At 39.8% G+C, this 12970-nt stretch overlaps 1 protein-coding gene across 21 annotated transcripts in view; it reads left to right on the top strand.

The window, feature by feature from the left end:
- LTBP1 (latent transforming growth factor beta binding protein 1) overlaps positions 1–6271 on the top strand; it is a 389007-nt gene extending 382736 nt beyond the window's left edge. For all 21 annotated transcript variants that reach the window (XM_072767337.1, XM_072767335.1, XM_072767336.1 and 18 more), the window contains 2 exons: positions 3916–4065; positions 5256–6271. In XM_072767337.1, the coding sequence (XP_072623438.1) occupies positions 3916–4065; positions 5256–5437 (332 nt within the window). In that variant the 3' untranslated portion in view covers positions 5438–6271. The remainder of the gene's footprint in view (positions 1–3915; positions 4066–5255) is intronic.
- The last annotated feature ends 6699 nt before the right edge of the window (positions 6272–12970 follow it).

The raw sequence follows: 12970 nt of genomic DNA, 5'->3' as shown, positions 1-12970 counted from the left end.
CATTTTTCAGTTATGTTGAAAATAAATTATGGTTGAAGGTTAGTCAATGATTTGCAAAAAGTAGCTCCTGGGAATTTGTCAAAAACCTCAGCTTTTGGGGCCCACTCTAGACCTGCTAAATTGGAAACTCTGGGGTGAGACCCAACAGTCAGTTTTACTCACCTGCTGCATAAGCCTTGTGCAAGCTTGAGTTTGGGAAATATTGGATCAAATTATTGGCAAGCTGGTGGGGATGCTCTTATGTTTACTTTCTTTAAAGGAAACAAATTATCTTCTGATAACCTTAACAAAATCATTTCTTGACTCATTACATGGTAGTCTTAAGGGTCAAGGTTTTCTTGAAAGCCTGATTATAATTGCCATCTTTTTGCATGCAAGAAATGACATGTGAACTGTGCCAAGTTGATCTTTACAGGTATTTTAGATGGAAGGTCAAAAAATTGCTCTTCTGATCAGAAATTGTTAGAATCCTGGTGAGGGGATTTATTAAGAAAGGATGACAGGCTGACTCCTCCTGGATTTGTGGGCAGAATTTCTTCTGTAGAAGTAGAGCGTGGCTGTGGGAACCCGGATCCCATTTAGGAAAAAAATGTCTGATGGTTAACGGGAGTGTCCTAGATAAGGAAGCCATAGGAGCTAAAGGTTTCTCTGGGGGGAAGCCATAGCTTTTCAAATTCAAAATGCAGTATTGCACATCCTCACTTCATGAGTGGGGATGGGGAAATGCGGATTCCAGCTGCCTCCTCTGCATCTTCCCAATGGGCCTTTCTGGAAGTGTGCAAAGCTGCACCAGATTTTCAAGGCAGGGAATCCCTTGAAGCCAGGGAGCTGGAATTAGGACTTTGGAGACATGCTGAATGACAGACTACGCTGAAAGTCTTCTTTCTTTGGCTCCTGTTATACATGAACAAAGCAAACTACCACGGCATGGTTCCCAAGGAGCAACCCAAGCGTTGTGGCCACACTTGGAGCTATTTCAATTCTGAGTCAGTGTTTCCTTTGTTCCCTTCCCTTCTCTTTCTTTCCCCTGCCTTTTGTTTTTTGATGGATGCATATATTGATTATTCAGAATTAAGAGTGCTTCAAGATCTACATGAAAACAGCATGGTATCCATCCAGCCAAGTTGATTAACACACACCTACACACAGGTGTAGAACATTACCAGCATCCAGAAGGCCCCAAAAGCCCTTTCCCAGCCAGGCCCCTGCCCCAAGGGTAACCACTATCCTGACTTCTAATACCTTGGATTATTTATTTTAATCAACAACATACAGCCACGCACTACATGACAAATAAATGACAGATACACTAAATAAATACACTGACAGGTATAAGACTGTGCTTACAATTTCTGTACTGACTATGAATATATTACAGGTCAAAGAACATTTACCTTTAAAAAAATGAAAAGGGAGGAGGAATATTAAGGTTGAAAGAAAGCCCAGCTTGCCTGTCCCATAAATCTGAAATAACAGGTTAAATCTATATGCAATTATGACACCATCCTGTAGCTTCCATGTGCAGCCTCTATCATTTAGACAGAGTCCAGATTCCAGGAATTTTCATAGTGAAATGTTCTGGCTTGTGTACTTTTTTTTAATGCTGACGTTGCTTTAAAACTCTTTGAATTCACTACAAATGTTAAGAAATAAACATGTTGGTGCCACATCCATTTCCTATTTAGCAACATAGAAAGCTGAGATGCAGTTCTTAGACCTTGAGCTTTGACTGTGTCAGTGGCCTTTAAACTTACTACAAGTTCTGAGAAATAGCTCCTCCTTCCCAGAAAGGAGTAAGGACTTTCTGGCCCTGCTAAAGAAATGACCGTATTGGATAGAGAGTTAACATAAAGGGAAGGCTGACACTTCTTATCTCCTGACTTCTGTTTATTTAAGAAAGTTGAACTGATAGCTGAGGGTATCAGTTAAGTTAAAGCAGTAATTTAAAGTAGAATCTCCAGGGTGCCTAGGTGGCTCAGTGGTTCAGCATGTCTGTCTTTGGTTCAAGTCCTGATCCCAGGGTGCTGGAATCGAGTCCTGCATCAGGCTCCCAACAGGAAGCCTGCTGCTCCTTCTGCCTCTCTCTCTGTGTCTCTCATGAATCAATCAATCAATAATAATAATTAAAAAAAATAGAACCTCCTAGAGCAGAAATCAGCTTTATCTCTTAAGGACTAGAGAGTAAAATTTTTAGGCTTTGCAGGCCTGGTCTCTGTTGCATCTACTCTTCTACCAGGATATCAGGAAAGCAGCCATGGACAGCATGTCAATGAATGCGTATATCTGTGTTTCAGGAAAACTTTATTTACCAAAGGCAGCCAGCCACCTTTGGAGCAGAGGCTATACTTTGCTGACTCCTCTAGAAGTATTTTTGAGAGTCTCCTTGATGTGTGTATAGGAGTTTTCAAAATTTAGTTTCATGTTTTAATTTCTCTAATAATAAAAATTTTTAGTAGTTATAAAGTCAAAATGATTTTGCCAGAGTACCTGGAATTTGAAAATATTTTCATAGATTAAGACTTTATTTTCTTAAGTATTTCTCAAACTGGCTTTGGGGCCCTGATGACATATTCTTGATGGCTGTTATTTTTTTTTCTCCCCTTCAAAATTTTTAAAAGGGCCTGTCATGGATGTGTTAATTTTTAAAATCACTTGAATTACACCTTATGGCCCTGCATAAGCGATGATATTTTGCTGCCCCCTGCAGTTCCACTGGAGAATTACTTCAGAGGCCAGATAGAGAGTTAAGGCCATATTTTGAAAAAAACTTTTTTTTTTAAAGCTGAAACACGATGAGATTCAGAAATGGGGATGAGGGGAGGTGAGAGTCCACATTAACACTGTGTTTGTGTCACCATGGGTTTATATTTACAACTTCTCTCTCCAGAAAGAGAGCCAAAATGCTCTTGATGCCTGTTTTTATATTACTACACTGTATCTCTAAATCCGTTTAAAGATATCTAAGCTATAAAAAGAGCCAAACAAAAAATTCTTTGTTTCCCTAAAAAAAAAAAAAAAAAAAGATTTTTGGCTTTCTCAACAGAAGTATGATGTACTTTTCTCATTTATCAGGATGTTTCAGAGTCCCTTTTACTGTCTTTATCCTTTGATCTCCTGAGAGCCCTTTTGTAAGTCTCATTCCAAAGCTAGGCAAACAAACAGACTTTACAAGACAAGGCCAGCTTGACTTTTTACTGCTTTTTGGGGAACTCCAAGTGAAAAACCACCGCCTGAAGTTCTCATGGATCTTCTGAACAAATGTCTGCTGAACTGTGATTGTGACTTTCATTGGTTCCATCCTGAAAGTTGTGCTGCCATTTGCCCTACTGAGAACTCAGGAAATTTGGGATTTTAGATAAGCACTTCTATTAATAAGGGCAAGACCAAAAACCATACTTCATCATTTTTTTTAATACTTCATTTTTTTGTGTGTGATTTTAATATAGGACATCAGAATTCAAGATGTGTGGCTGTTAATGTAGAACATGTATCAAGTTTTTGATATCTTATGCTTAATGTTGTATACAGATCTATTCAGCATGAAATATTACCGCTAACTTTAAGACATCTGAAACAGGTGTCTAAAATAGACATATATGATGAACCATAACCTTAATAAAAATATAGTTTTTAAAAGATGGTGTAAGAAGCTGCAAATTCCTTTTTTTTAAAAAAAAAAGAGATTTATTTATTTTATTTGAGAGAGAGAGGGCAAGCAGAGAGAGGGGAAAAGGGAGGGAGAGAATCTTCAGGCAGACTCCCTGCCGAGCACAGAACCCCAGGCAGGGCTGGATTCCTTGACCCTGTGATCATGACCTGAGCTAAAATCAAGAACTGGCCACCCCACTGATGGGGTCATCCAAGTGCCCCAGAGACTGCAGATTTCTAACCTGGCTCCTGGTGTTTCCTTTTCAGGTTTTTTAAATAGTTTTGAGGAGTTGCAGGCTGAAGAATGTGGCATCCTGAATGGGTGTGAGAATGGGCGCTGTGTGAGGGTGCAGGAAGGCTACACCTGTGACTGCTTCGATGGCTATCACTTGGACATGGCCAAGATGACCTGTGTTGGTAAGGATGATGTGGGTTCCATGGCAAATTATTCTTGTCCTAAGATCCCCTGTGGCCAGATCTCATATAATCGAGTGCATTTAAGATAGGTCTGCAGTTTTGGTTTGGGAAGATGAGACAAGTTCTGGAGGTGGACGATGGTGATGGTTGCACAACAGTGTGAATATACTTAATGCCACTCCACTATCCACTTAAAAGTGGTTAAAATGGCCAGTTTTATGTTTTGTATATTTTACCACAATTTAAAATAACACTGATACCTCATTGAAGAATTCATACAGTGGTATATTGGGAAAAAATGTCAGAATGTTCTAGATAATTAGTTTGACTCTTCTAACTTCAGCTTTTGACTCTGCAGCAAGTAATATTTTCTCCCAATACCTGACACCAGCATAAGGTAGTGTAAATGTCTAGAAAAAATGTATCTGTCATGGTAATCATTTTAGACAACATTCTTCCTAAAATTCCCTCTCCCTCTCTGTCTCTCATATTGCCATCCCTTCTGTTTTTGGAAGACTGATAAGTGTACATTTATTCTTCCTCATGTGATCCATGCCACCTTCTAGAGCCTGACCCTTGAATTATAGGTCTTCCCTTTCTCTATGGCTCTCCTCCCCCCTCCAGCAGCAACCCCCTTCCCCACTTCAGTTTTGTTTGTCTCCATCGGTGGTGGGTCTGGAAAATAGGTAAATCTGGGTTATTACAGGTGTTTCGAGTGTATTTCTTTCCTGTGGAAAGAAATCTAAGAAGGTAACTTGAGCCTTTACAGAGGCTGCCTCGAGGGCTCTGCTCACTTGTTTGCTTCTTACTACAGTGTATTCCTGTCGACAAATCTTAATAGTTTTTCTGTACCTGCAGAAGGGAATTTAGAAGTAGGAAAATTCTTCCAGCTTTCTTGAGTTTTGACTCTAAAATGTCAAGCTGGCCAAATGTTCATGGTGTGTTAAATAACAGGGAAGAAAATTCTGGAACCTCTCAGGTCTACAAAGTCGTATTTATCTTGCAAGTAATTGCGACAAATAATATAATAATAATAATTGCGACTCTCCAGTTTTCTGGGGGGAGAGCAGAGAACTGCCAGGGTATGTTCTGGCCAGATGATGCCTTGATGCCTTAGGTAAGCTGTAGGTTACATTTCCTCTTGGAGTGATGCGAGACCTTGTTTACCTGCGTGGTTTGGCTTATTGCAGATGTAAACGAATGTGATGAGTTGAACAATCGGATGTCTCTCTGCAAGAATGCCAAGTGCATCAATACCGAAGGCTCCTACAAGTGTGTATGTCTGCCTGGCTATGTACCTTCTGACAAGCCCAACTACTGCACTCCATTGAATACCGCCTTGAATTTAGAAAAAGACGGTGACCTGGAGTAAAAGAGAATCTACATAACCTAAGCCCATATACTCTGCACTGTGTAAAGGAAAAGAGAGAAATGTATTATACTTGAGACATTGCACCTAACCCAGAATGTCAGAAATACGGAAACATCACGGAGTTGTGTGTCCTCGGAAGGAAGACGAGAGGATCCGGTGTGAGCCTGCCTGGTGTGACAGACCAAATGGACATTTCTCTGAAAAACCAGTATATATAGTCTGTTCATATGTAAAATTCAGTGGAAAAGAGGCAGAACAGTGCTGTTATTTTAAACAGAAGGTTGTATTATGATGTTTTTGTTTTGTTTTTGTTTTTTTACTATTGCTTGATTAAATTTGGCATTTAAATAGTGGTGGAAATATTTTATATAATTTTCATTTTTTGGTTGTGCAGTTCCTTGGCTACTGTTTTTCTTCAGATTTGTTCTTTCATTCTCAAGTGCACAAGTCTTTGATAAAATATTGTTAAACTGTATTATAAGTATTGTTACACAGGGTTATGTTTTCCTGGTCTGGAGCATTTTTAAAATCCAAACTGTCTGTCCTGTGGAGCAGGCAGTGATTTTTGTTTCAAAACTTTTATACACATTTGGAGGAAAGTACTTTCTATTTACAGTGTGTTGTCTGATTTTAATGTCCATTCTTAGCCAAGCTGCTAGTAGGCATCAATTGGATCCTTTCCTACGTTGAAATGGAAGAATTAATGAGCTTACATTAATTAGTATTGTAATGTGTAAAGTAAGCCCAGCAAAATTTTTTGAAAACTTGATGATCCCAACGTATTTACCATTGTATGTTAAAGCAAAATAAATCACCATTTTTTTAGAAAAAAAATTCTACCTGAGAGTAACTGTCAATGAGTATCTGTGTACACGTTGTATCCCTCCCCCATTTAGTTTTGCAAATGGTTCTCTAGTAAAGTCTTTTACAGGTGAATTATTAAATGTATTAGGTAGTGTTAGGGACTGAATCATGTCCGCCCCCAAAAATCCTATGTTGACATCCTACGAATGTGACTATAGTTGTAGACTGGGTCTTTAAAGAGGTAATTAAGATTAAATGGGGTCTTTGGGGTGGGCCCTAACCCCATATGACTGATGTCCTTCTAAGAAGAGGAGATGGGATGGGGACAAACAGAAGAAAGGCCATTTGAAGATTCAGGGAGAAAATCGCCATCTCCAAGCCAAGGAAAGAGGCCTCAGAAGAAATCAACCCTGCAGTACCTTGATCTCAAACTTTTTGCCTCCAGAATTAAGAGAAAATGAATTTGTTGTTTAAGACACCCAATCTGTGGTACTTCGTTATAGCAGCCCTGGCAAACAGGATACAGATACAGATCACAGATATCACAGGAACAGTGAAAACAGCTTTCGGGGTTCTAGTCGCTGTTTAATGCCCAGCTTTAGTTAAGCAATTGTTAAAATGAGTTTCAGAATCCATTTTTTTTTTACTGCATAAAACATCTGAGTTTAAAGAAAAACAATGAAACTTTGTATAGAGATACCCAGCAAAATCTCATTTAACATTTTCCTGAGGGCAGCTCCGGTGGCTCAGTGGTTTAGCGCCGCCTTCAGCTCAGGGCGTGATCCTGGAGACCTGGGATCCAGTCCCACTTCGGGCTCCCTGCATGGGGCCTGCTTCTCTCTCTCTTGACTGTGTCTCTGCCTCTCTCTCTCTCTGTGTGTCTCTCATGAATAAATAAAATATTTTTTAAAAAATTTTTCCTGAAATACAGGATTTAGGTTTTTAATACCTGTCATAAGAAGAGTAATGGGATGTCAAAGATGTCTGTATCCTCATCCCTGGAGCCTGTGAATATGTTACTGTGTGTGGCAAATGGAAATCAAGATTACAGATGGAATTACAGTTGCTAATCAGCCACAATCAGGAGATTATCCAGTAGGCCCAGTGTCATCACAAGAGCTGGGGAGGGCGGGGGGAGGTGGGCGGGGAGGCAGATAGAAAAGGGGAGTCTGGGGGAGATGTGAGATGCAGGTGAGAAAGACTCCCCTGCCATGCCAGCTTTAAAGGCAGAGGAGGAGGCAGGGAGGGAGCATGAGCCAAGGCTAGCTTCTAGTAGCTGGAAAAGGGAAGGTGCCATTCTTCCCTAGAGCCTCCAGAAAGCGCAACTCTCTTGACTCGACTGCAAGCCAGTAACACAGATCCACTTCTAACCTGTGGAACTGTAAGGCAGCAAATATGTGTTGTTGCAATTAAACTTGCGATAATTTGTTGCAGCAGTGACAGAAATCTAAAACAACACCGAAGCATCATAAAATGGACGCCTCAACATTTTCAACTAATTTTTCCAGATAGGAGAAACTTACATTTATATCCCCAAAACTCAGCAGAAGCATTATAAATAAAATGACTTGCTGGCACAAGTCTTGAATTATATTTCAAATATTAGCATAGTTGGAATCATCACAGGTGTTTGAAAATCACACAGACTATCAACGAAGTGGATGTGTGCTGGGATGTTGCTAGCCAGCTGGCATGCTCGTTTTGAATGCATTTCCACAAAGCTTTCCATGTCTGTGTACCCTTTATTTTTACCTAGTTTTGTACACATCCTCCAAGAAACATTTCATTTTTTTGTAATAATGTAAAAATTCTTTTAGCTCCTTTCAGTAGTTACTGCAATTTTACTTTCAATGCCTATTGTCCTCTAAACCACAGGTTTGGGATTCTGTGGCAATAGTTCTAATTCGTTGGCCATAAAGAGACACACATGTAGTGCAGTGCATTCTGATCATTAAATCGGTTATATAATCTGTTATGCTAATACATGTATTTTCCAGCTGCCTGAGCAGAAGTCCATCCACAAAATGAGTCTGCATACCTTAAAATACCAACAAAAACATTCTCTTCTGTTGTCATAAAAATCAAACTCTCCTCCAGGAAAAGTAGACCTGGCTATCTGATTTAAACTTATGTAATGTAAAGTTATAGTCTTGAAATCTGCCACGTTAGTCACAATGAGCACTAAATACAAACCTAGCAAACCAAACCTTTAAACATATCAAAGGTGTTTTATACACTTTCATCCACCTTCCTCTTTAAAAAATGCTTATACATTTGAAAGAATACCATAATTTAGCTTTAGTATTTTCACACATGAAGGACTTTCTAAAGTACTCTAAAATGTACTTGAATTTTCCTGGGAGATCTAAACATCTTTGTATTGGCAGAAATGACAAATCTGATTATGCTTACTTCATGAACATTTCATGAGTCAACTATGCGAGGAAACAACATGCATGTCAGTGTTCCATGTCCCTCCTTGTGGAGACAAACCATAGCAATGGATTTAGCAATTGTTCTAATATCAGCATTAAAATATCAGTGATTCTAACAATCTCTTCACCTTTTCAAAGGAATGACTTAAGAAGGTGATGTATTTGTGCATCTGTGATGTACTGCTCAAATCTTTGGTAAGAGGAAGAGAACAATGGCAGCATTGATCAGTGTCACAGGGATGGGGACCCAAAACTAAGGACCATAAAGAGCGGTATCATCTGCGAAGTGCAGGAATAAACCACAGTCTGATAAGACAAAAGCCCCCTCAGGAAAAAGAGTTCCTTGATTTTGGATAAAACGTTCATAATCATCACAGGAATATGAGATTCTTCTAACCAACCTTCCCTTCCCTTTGAGAGTGCAGGATAGCCATCACTGGAGGAAGAAGTTCTCTTCCAAGTCATTTATGAAGAGGATTTTTCTTTTTATCATGACTCTGAGTATAACTAGAGCAGGCTTTGCTATATTGTGACCAGACACAGAATATTTAATAGCACACTGATAATCAATCTTGATGTGCTCCACCCTCAACACATACACATACATAAGAATTCACTGAAGCCTGAGTATCTGGATTTTTCTGGAGAAAATCTGGAGTCAGACACACTCAGAGTGTGGTCCTTAGACCAGTTATGTTTCCTGAGAGAGATTGAAAATTGCAGAATCTCAGGCCAGCATACCAAGACTTTCCAGATGGTTTCTGTGCCTATTAAATTTCCAGACACACTTTTCTAAACAAGCAGATTGGTTCATATGGCTGCATATTATTTGAGGGGCTTGAAAAACTGATGACTCTATCCCCAGAAATTCTGATTTAATTTTCAGGGTGCAGAGAAATTCTTAGTGAATTGTTACACTCTGCTCAATGTTCCTTATCTATCCTAAGATAGGACAGTGACACCTGCCCCTATTACCTCAGAGGAATGTAGAAGGGATCAAAATAAGATCATATTTAAAAGCCAGGATTCATTGTGTACACAGGAGGAATGATTATTCACTGCTCTGTGCCACTAACCACACTTTAAAAACTTGACTCCTGTACATACTCCTTTGGCCACGATGAAGAATTAGTCTGGACTCCTTTTTGATTCCCTTCCCAGCCGCTTTCCTCCAAACCTGAGGCTTCCTTGGATACACTTTGATTTAAACTCTTTATATCCCCACAATCTGGAGACTCAACTCTTGCCTGTGTGTGGAAATAATTTTCTGGAGGAAGTTGCTGCAAAGGAGCATCAGAAACAAAAGATTTTGGAGGGACAGTTTAGGAAATATGTATGTAAATTCAGGAGTCATCTAAACCTTGTGGGGAAAAATAAGGCAGGGGATTTTGGAGACAAAATCAGAGTAAGATGCAATAGAAGGTAGGTGGGAGAGAAGATTGGTCTGAGAACAAAATGATCTCACCTACACCAGGTAGTGTCACTCAAGATTCACGGTTTAAGCCTTCAATGCTCCAGGTTTTCTTGGATCCTTTCATTTGTGGAGAAAAAAATGGCCACACTGACCCACATAATCTGGAATGTACCTGAGATTTTATTCTCCAACCTCGAACAGGATCCTGAGGCACAGATAGAAAGGAGGCCCTGACATCAGGGTAGTTTGACCTTGATGACTCAATGGGAAGAGGCCAGAACCCTGTCCACCACCCTCTGGCCATCAGCTGGCGGGCAGGCTGTTCCTAGACAGAGTGGTAGCCTCTGTCTGAGAGCACCCAACCTGCTTTTCCTAGCAAAGTCCATGAAATTTAACTTGAAGATGAATTAACTGTAGGGTAAGTAAGGAATTGACCATAAAAGCAGCCAAATCCTTCTGTCCAACCGCTCTTTATGATTTTCAGTGTCTAGTTTCAAAATGAGTTGGCTGGAAGCAAGGGCTGGGGACTGTGATAGGAACTTGCAGACTCTTTGCATCTATGGACATTGAGTCAAAAATGTTATGGTTTCGACAAATTGGAGAATAATTAAATATTCTCCAAAGTCTCCCCAGCCTCATATGGATGGGGCTGACACTCACTTCCTGCAGGATATCACTGCTTCCCTTAACATCAAAGCCTTCTCTGCCTTCTCTCCATTAGCACCCTGGATCAGCACTGTCCAATACAACTTTCCGTGGTGATGGAAAGGTTCCGTATCTGAACTGTCCAATGTGATAGCCAGTAGCCACATGCAGATACCAAGCACTTGAAATGTAGCTAATGTAACTAAGAACCTGAGTTTTTAATTTTACTTTTCTTTAAATAGCCATGTGTGGCCGGTGACTACCATATTGGTCAGCACAGCCTGGGGATTTGACCTCTCGCCCTTTACCGGGACCCATTCTCTCCCAATCCCTTCTCCCAACCTATGGTCCCTAGTGCATTACTAGGCAGAAAGCTGTTTCTGGCAGAGAAAACAATGTTTTTATTGCTGCAAGTGCCCTCCAGAGCAAATGCACACTCGGTGTTTAAGGAAAGCAAGAAATGAAATCACATGACTCATCTTGTGTCATCTTCAGAGATAGCCCACACACTTGATTTTTTGCAAAATATGAGTTTTGCCACAGTAGCAGAGAATGGCATGAGGAAGATCATGGAGCTCTGAACTCTGAGAAAGGGCCAGAGATAGATACCAAGACAGAACTCTTTGGCACCTCTGGCCTTCTTTACTGTAACTCCAGTTTTCTCCAAGTGCAGTCACCAACCAGGAGCATCATCTTCTGGAAACTTGTTAGCAATACAGATTCTCACTTCTACCCCAGACCCACTAGGTCAGAAACTCTGGGGGTGCCATACAGCAATCTGTGTTTAGTAAGCCCCCCAGAAGATCCTGTTAACATGAGAAAGTTGGAGCTTGCTGCCCTAGATAACCATCTATTCATTAGGCAACAGGTGCTCACTGGGCTCCAGGAATCATGATACTTTTTTGAGGGATGCCCAATCCCCCGCAGAGCCCTCCTAGACGGAGGTATTTATGTAAGATCTCAGTTTAATTCTCTTTTTTCTAATTCCTTCCCCTGTTATGCCAGCCTCAGTTAGCCCACCCAGGTTTCATGCCTCTAGTAGGCCCCAAATAAATACTGACTTTTTGAGCATCTTATCCAATAGGTGTTTCTATTAACTGAAGGTCTACTAAAGCACAACACTAATTATTTTTTGTACCGCACACATTTAACCAACAACCTTTAACCTAAGTATTGAGAAGTGTTGCTGGAGCTGGCTGTTACCAGCTCACGAGAGTTAACTGTACATATCTACTCCCAGCCACTTTGGTGGCTGGAAATTTGCCATGGTAAGAGTATTTATACCACAGAAATTGGCAAACGGGTGATGATTAAACATTTACCAGTGTACCACTGAATCATCCTTTCTTATAAAGGGAAGGAAACAGGATCAATGAAAGCTGAGTTAGCCAAGATTGCATATGTATGAATTTTAACCCAGATCGTGTAAATTCCAGCCTGCTTTTGTTACAGGGCTCTCCTGGAAATCCTTGAGTTAATGAAGGCATCCAGAATCTAAACAGGAGAAACAAAGGCCATGCCTAGAAGGCATCAGGCTTCAAAAGAACAGAGAAGACTTTATAGTCTCAAACAGGTAGGATTAGGTGGAATCCCTATGAGGAAAGATGTATTAATCTCTCATAACAAAACCACACCTTCCAGGACAGGCTCAACAATTTCTCACATCATTCCTCTTTAAGAAAGTCTTTCATGTTTAAGGTTTTCTTGGCTCCTTTCTTGGAAAAATTGGCCACACTGGCCCACAAGTTTATATCTCAAATTGAACTGGGGATTTACTCTCCCACCCTGACCAGGATCTTGAGGTGCAGACAGCAATTTTTTTAGGAATTGCGTTGAACATGTAGATCAATTTAGAGAACAATGTCATTTTAACAATACTAACCCCATGAATGTGAGATGTCTTTACCTTTTTTTAGGCCTTCAATTTCTTTCAACAATATAGTATAGTTTTCAGAATATAAATGTTACATTACTTTGATATGACTATTCATCAATATTTTCTTCTTTTTGATGCTACTATAAATGGAAGTGTTTTCTTAATTTCAATTTCACTTGTTGCTAGGGTATAAAAATACAATTGTGTTTTGTATGTTGATCTTGTGCAATCTAGCTGAATTCAGAAGTTCTAATAATTTTTAGTCAATTCCTTACGATTTTCTTTTAAAACAATGTAACTGCATTTCTTTTCATTTTTAATTTTTTTTAAATATTTATTTTATTTGTTTATTTTAGTGG

The sequence above is a fragment of the Vulpes vulpes genome, chromosome 8 (genome assembly GCF_048418805.1).
Source record: "Vulpes vulpes isolate BD-2025 chromosome 8, VulVul3, whole genome shotgun sequence".
NCBI lineage: Eukaryota > Metazoa > Chordata > Mammalia > Carnivora > Canidae > Vulpes > Vulpes vulpes.
The sequence above is the reverse complement of the archived record's forward strand: the minus strand, read 5'-3'. Positions and strand labels throughout refer to the sequence as shown.